General features: G+C 42.6%; 1 protein-coding gene across 1 annotated transcript; it reads right to left on the bottom strand.

The window, feature by feature from the left end:
- Window positions 1–671: 671 nt before the first annotated feature.
- LOC103524053 (putative 1-phosphatidylinositol 3-phosphate 5-kinase) lies at window positions 672–5,053 on the bottom strand. The gene is made up of 2 exons (XM_008489059.3): window positions 4,817–5,053; window positions 672–4,444 (listed from the first exon to the last, which is right to left on the bottom strand). The coding sequence occupies exons 1-2, from the start codon at window positions 5,046–5,048 to the stop codon at window positions 711–713; spliced, it is 3,966 nt and encodes a 1,321-aa protein (XP_008487281.1). The 5' UTR covers window positions 5,049–5,053; the 3' UTR covers window positions 672–710.
- Window positions 5,054–6,828: the final 1,775 nt, after the last annotated feature.

Below are 6,828 nucleotides of genomic sequence, written 5' to 3'. Positions count from 1 at the left end.
AAATAAAAAGTAACTGAAAATGCTAGTAAGTGAACCAAATTCTAATTGATAACAACAAATTGGAGTCTAAAACCAGGACCAGACCGGGAATATAAGTGTTGTAACATGTCATGTATACATGTCGAGATCATAACCATATATACATAAAGTGGATAACATGGATAAACGACTTTTGCCTCTATTTGCCATGAACAAGATAACAAATCTTTTTATAGACAGCAGAACATAAAAAGGGGTGTAGACGTCCATGTTTGATAAAATAAGTTGTTTTTTTAGCTGTTTGCCTGGGGTGCTTAGTTTTCCTTGCCTCGAGGGTTCATGCTAGTCAAGCTTATCAATTTAATTTAAAACACTTGCCGGGGGATTTTCTCGTTTTCAACAACCGATTTAAAACATTTGCCCTGGGTAAACTTTCCCTCCCTTTAAGACAACTAAAAAGCTCTTGTTGTCCTGGGTATCATTTCCCTTTTTTCCTCTAGCGGGAAATAAAGTATTAGACGGATAAAGCTGAGTTTTAAGCTGGAAAGGGGGTTCTGATAATTTATTTGGGAGGGTTTCCCGCTCATTTCTCTGGAGGGAAATGAAGCATTAACGGATATTTTTAACAGGGACTCCTAGTCTGTCAAAGGTGTCTCGTAAGCGATTATCCGTCAATTCCTAGAATAATACTCTTTTGAAAATCACAGCCTATTTGCACATTATCTCTCAGGTCAAATATTAATCCCCTCAACCAACCCTGACCATCGATCTGGTACGCCTAAGAAATATCGATTCATGGCAGACTGGAACCTCTTCCTATATTCATCTGGCGACACAATGGTCGGCAACTTTCCTTGTCCTCCTAACAAGCCTGACTTCTTTACCATCGTCTCAATCTTCTTATCCCAAGTGAAAGTTCTAATGTAATCAATCATCCCTACTACAAGTTCCATGTTCGTGTCATCTATGCCAAGCAATAGAGAGTAATCCATGACATGTTGATTAGCTAGGAACTGCGTATCATTGTTAATAGCTTGCATGAGGATAAACTTGGAATGGGGATGAATGTATAAAGGAGACTCGCTTATCATATTAATAAAGTTCTCATCTAATAGCACAGCATCACTATCCATAGAGTCCAGACTTGTATCTACCAATCTGTTCCGGAGAGAACCCTTCAGATCAAAACGAAGCTTAATGTTTCTCGAATGAAACAGATTCTCCATGACCAAGAGATTAGAGCGGGTCTTGGAATTATTATTTTGACAAATCACTCGGAATACACCGAATATCTTACACAGTAGCGTGGGACTCGAGTTTTCGAAACAATTCTTGACGTAGTTGTAATAGTTGGGTGCAAAGGTGAGGAAGGAATCCATTTCTAATCGCGACATTTCCTTCAAGATGAACCGGTCATCCTTAGTCTTGCAGAAGTTAGAGCCAGACTTGCCACCTCTAGCTTCCCATCGGATACAACGTGATAGGGAACGTATGAAACTTTCTTCACCTTCTGGACAGGAGAACTTCCTCAACTCAGCGAACAGATCCGCGAAATACATTTTGACGGAGAAATTAGCGGCAGTATCGGAGAACTTGATATCAATGTGGGGAATCTTACACTCGTTTGTTTCAATCTCATGGGCTGCTTTCAGTTCTTCTAGTTTATACTGATAGTCAAATGAGCTGAGTGCATAGGAGATGATAGAGCTAGGTTCCTGTTCATAGACAACTACCGGGACAGAACAGCCCAGTGCTAGGGTATGATGCTGTTGAGCTTCTACCAAGGAGTTGGAGATAGGCAGAGAGGGAACATTGGTTGGTAATAGCTGGGATAGGATAGCTTTCATGCGTGGTACTTTTGTTTTGACAGTATCCGAGTCATCTACATGATCCACATCACTCTCTTCTGATTCTTCACTATCAAATACATATTCCGTGGAGGTCTCCGTGGTAGGCGTACCTTCTACAATATCCGTGAGTAGAGATTTAGAACTGTCTGTTGATTTGGTTTTAGGTCTGGTTTTCATTAGTCTCGCGTTCCAATTGTTGATGGATTCTACAACAGCTCGTTTTAGTTTCACGATAGAATCTTCCAAGTTCCACAAGTTATTCATCACATCAGGATCTGTCAGTTTCATTTGAATATCATCTACTTTCTGTTTCAAGTTGGCTTGATCTTTCACCAGCAAGGGTTGCAACGTGTTCATAGTGGCATCCGTCTGGTTTGTATGCAACTTTTCCAATACAATAGAAAACACTTCCTGTCCCATTAGACTCCATTTTTTTACTTCCTCAAACAGACCATTCTTGTCAAATGTAGAGAGGGATTTTTTCAAAGTGGTTGAAGGAATGCATACCTCATAGAGTTTAATACGAGTGTAAATGAAAGAGGCGACGATGTTGTTGTAAGCAAAGTAGTGAACTTGTTCCTGATGTAGATGATGTGTACAGGATGCTGTTTTACAACCGAGAGGAACACAGTTGAATCTGAGATCCAGGAACTTGGCTAATGACAGACGCCATGTATCAGAACTCATAGGAAGTATAGAAGACACTTGTTTACACGAGGGACACCAATTCCACATGATAATCCTCTCGTCATACGCTTCTGGAGGTCTGTTCTCAATCTCACAGAGACCTACACATACACTACCATTTCCATGGATAAACCAACGTTCATGTTCTAGCGTTGGTATCAAACAGGTAGCAGAGGGACATTTGTAATCTCTCCTGAAGCAATACTTCTCGAGGAAACTGCCTAGGGGAATATCATTTCGTGCGTAGAAGTCCATATTAATAGTACAAGGTTCAACACAGAAGCCAGGGGAATGTATAGGAGACCGACAGATGTAAATCAGCACAGGTAATCGTTGATGATTAGACGGCTGTAGAGCGTCAATCTTAGTGGATACAGGGGCTGGAGGGGTAACAGTCGGAGGAGGGGAAAGTTTCTTACTACTAGGGGTTAACCTTCCACCTGCAGCTCGATACAAAGCGAGACTGGACCGGACTTTGGCTGAATCACAAGTCTCAGTTAGGACTTCACTCAAGAAGGCATGTGGTTCCTTCAGCTCCAGTGTATGGCGTGGAATAGTTTCCACTGGGGTTTCATTCTTAACAATCGGAGCAGCAGGATCAAGCTGTGCAGACCAATAAATATTATCAGGGAAATATTTCCTCAGGTCACATTTCTTGCCAGTTTCATTCTCTAGGTAAGGGACGGTATATTTTATCGTAGGTGACACGGAGAGTATAATATCATCCAAAGCTTTACGGAAACTATTGGTAGGAACATTATCTACCGCAAGGTGTAAGTCTTGTGGAGACATAGGACTTGTAACATTGGGTTCTGATTGCAGAGGATCACTTGCATCTTGTATAGACTGACTGGCAGGTTTCTGAATAGCAACTTTCACATCACCTGTAGATTCAGAGTTAGATCTGGTATGCTTCTCATCTGTGCTAGGTTTGGGAATAATATCTGCTACAGAGTCACTAGGACTTTGCAAGATGGGTTTCTTGGTCTGTATGACATACGCTTGTTCATCCATGAGTAGAGAACTCTCCAGTTTCCAGTTATACAGAACATAAATCATGAAACTTGTGACACGCTTCACTTTCATCAATTCTTTCCTCGAGGCTCCTCTCAATATCACAGTAGAACCTTTATGAGGGAATGCACAACCTTCGAAGAACATCAACGTCTTGTTGGAGTCAGATAACTTCTTGACTGAGAAGCGCGAGCAAGTACCTAGATGTATTTGATTGAGTAAGACATCCACTGAATACACAAGGTCTGCTCTGGTACATCTTGCTATTCTCTCAAGTACAGTTGTCTTTACATTGAGTACCAAGGTGATACCCAACTGTTGCAGAGACTCCTGGGCTAGTCGTGCCACGTTACGTTGTACAAGGACAATGTCAGGTTTGAGAGCTGATATCCTGGCCACTACATTTCTCAGGTATTCAGTCTCCTGCATGATTACTGGCTCCAGGGATAACAGCTTCCCTTCTACTCTCTGATACACAATAGCGCATTGTAAGATCAAGATCTTTGGATTATTCAAAGCGGTCAGCATGGACTTGTGTGATACATTCTTGGAATGCACAATACCAGACACAACAAAGCTATCATTACGAGTCCCACCATCCACTTTCTTGATCTGAACATATTGTCTTATATCGAACGAATCGATATTCTGATCAGGCTTGACTTCTTCTATTATTTTCTCCGCTAAGGGTAGAATCACACTTGCCCAAGACATGGATAAACTTTCAACTATGAGTAGTTGCTGGAGTAGTTTGTTGCGATGGGATTCAAACTTGTCTGTGAGGGCAGCATCTGCCTTGGCGTTGTTAGGACGGATCGGGTCTCGCCTATATGCTTGAATTATCTTCTGTAGAGAATGTACAGGAAGGAGGTTAGGGTTCTCACTGATCTCTCGTGTTGTGCGGGTTGCGGAGTCTGAGGAGAAACAAATCAAAGTACATTCGAGTTAATTGAATTCAAAATATATCATGTCAATGACTCTACATGTGGCTTCAGTTTTTAATTTCACAAGGAACGATTTACATTTGAGTTTCGAAAAGTTGTGTAGAAAATTGTAGAAAGTAGCAAAACTTACATAAACAACAGACGAAAAGGGACTTTCCTACTAGGGCAATTCTTGAAAAGGTGTTATATTTTACAAGTGAATGTGGGACGTACTTTAGGATTTTATTACAATTCTCCTAAAAATAATTCCCTTCTACGGTGTGAAGTAGAACATCTAGAATTGGAATAGGTCAATGGTAGAATAATCTCTGTCATAGGTAAAATCTATTTCATTCTACTCACTCTTGTTAGGACGTATACTGGCTGTGCTATCTTCCAAGTTGAGGTCCAAATGAAACGAGGACGTAGAGTTGGAGGAATGTATTCGCAAAGGATCAACAGGGCTGGACTCCTCCTCATCTTGACACACTATCGTATACAGAGCATCCAATGAGAACTTGGAATCCCCTGCACCACTACCAGGGCCGGATATGCACTTGATATATTCACTGTCAAACAGGGCCTGCGCTATCATTTCTGCTTGCGCAACGCCGCGGCGAGGTCCTCATCGTTGCCCTCGCCCGCTGTCCAGTGCGACACTCCTTTTATAGCAGCCGTAGTCCTCCTTTCTTAACGTTTAGCGGGTCATTTCTAAAACTAATACTACGTCTCACTCTCATCTAGCTTGCACACTTCCGGTGCGGTACAGTATAGTTCTATCCTGCGTGTCCACCTAGCCTAGTCCACATAGACGTCAGCGGGACTATCAACTCACGACCGGATTCTATCGCCTCCAAAAAAGCATGGGCTTTAGCCTTCTCTCCCTTTCTCGCCGTGTGACGCCCTGTTCCCTCTATTCGGAAGGCTCTAGCTTAGAATATCTCTAAAGCATATCTCCCTTTGCTTGGACATTGCCTCAGAATAGGCAAAGTTTTAACCTCTTTCTAGATTGCCCCTGTCCTCTCCTTATCGGTGAGCAAGGCTCTTAGCTTTAAAATTGGTCCCTATTTTAGGCGCCGGCCCCACCCTTTAGCTTGGCGCGCCGGATCGCGAATGTTCCGTCTGCGCGATCGCGTTGGTTCGATTGAATCCTGACCGTTACTGGAACGGACTGAAATCTAACAATTGTAAGTCAAGAAGGGTGCCAAGTTCTTAAGTAGACCCACAAAGAGGAAGGACGTCCATTGAAGCCCTGTTCTAGCCTCCTTTAGATAGAAGGACAATTGAACAATGTACTCGAGTATTACTGAGATGGACACAGGTAAGGACCGTGACCATGACGCTATCGTTACCACAAAGCCTAGTATGTGGTGCGCGACTGCGTGTTCCATAACTTTGTCGTAAACATAAATTTTATTTAGTTTGTTATAAGCTTTATAAAAAGAAAGAAATCATCCTCCCCAGCATTACTTCTTGAGAAATATTTTCCTCTGATATTGTCTGGACCCTCCACAAATATAGAGGACTTCCAAAAATAGAAGACAACAACACAACAACAACAACATCGCCGAAATCGAAACGCGGCTTACCGCTATCGTCTTATTCTTCTTCTACAGACAAAAGATAGACGATATGCTGGCCCCACCTACCAGAGACTCGCAGACAGAGAAGAAGAAGAAGAAAACCACGGCTATAAGATGTCTTGCACCGTTAGATACTATCGATTAAGTAACGAACAGCACCGACGAACCTCTTCTAGACCGTATGAAAATAATTTGGTAACTGACTCCAAACACCCTAGGTCTACACCAGAAACCAGGAACTGCGATTCCAGAAGAGAGACAAAGAGGGGATCGGTCCTGTCAAATTGCAGCGGGATCGGTCTGTCCTAAAATAGCAGACAGCAAGGGCTCAATAAAATTGTTAAGAGGGAGACCGCCCTTAGCGTTGGGAGCTGAATTGCGAGTGGGGAATTTCACCGACCGTCGGAGCTTTTGCTTGTCGTAATTCATGAAGTTTTGAGTAGACTCCCGCCATTAGCTTGGCGGTGGATCCGCGAATGCTTCGTCCGTGTGATGGGAGGGTTCGAGGGTGAAAAAGAAGCCTAAATGAGAGGCAAGAGAGCAGGAAGGTGACACATAGACAGATGCGAAAAAAGAGGCTGTATAAGAGGTGGGAAGAGCTTAGTGTAGGGGATGGTGACATTAGCAAGATAGACATAAAAAGAACCAGTGAAGTCAGTGAAACTAAAACAAGGAATAGTGAAGTAAGCGGAATCATATAGGTAAGAACAGTGAGGATCTGAGATGGAGTCGTAGGAGTAGGTAGAGTAAGAGTTTTGACGTTCAAGGTTTTGGAGAGTAAAGAAACGTCCT

This window comes from Diaphorina citri, unplaced genomic scaffold (genome assembly GCF_000475195.1).
Source record: "Diaphorina citri unplaced genomic scaffold, Diaci psyllid genome assembly version 1.1 scaffold87008, whole genome shotgun sequence".
Classification (NCBI taxonomy): Eukaryota; Metazoa; Arthropoda; class Insecta; order Hemiptera; family Psyllidae; genus Diaphorina; species Diaphorina citri.
Note: the sequence above shows the minus strand (reverse complement) of the source record. Positions and strands in the feature narration are given on the sequence as shown.

Excerpts from the sequence above, each read along its gene's own strand:
- LOC103524053 (XM_008489059.3), bottom strand. The coding sequence starts at position 5,048 with ATGATAGCGCAGGCCCTGTTTGACAGTGAATATATCAAGTGCATATCC. Across the intron at positions 4,445-4,816 it reads CAGTATACGTCCTAACAAGA|ACTCCGCAACCCGCACAACA; the intron begins GTGAGTAGAATG and ends GTTTCTCCTCAG.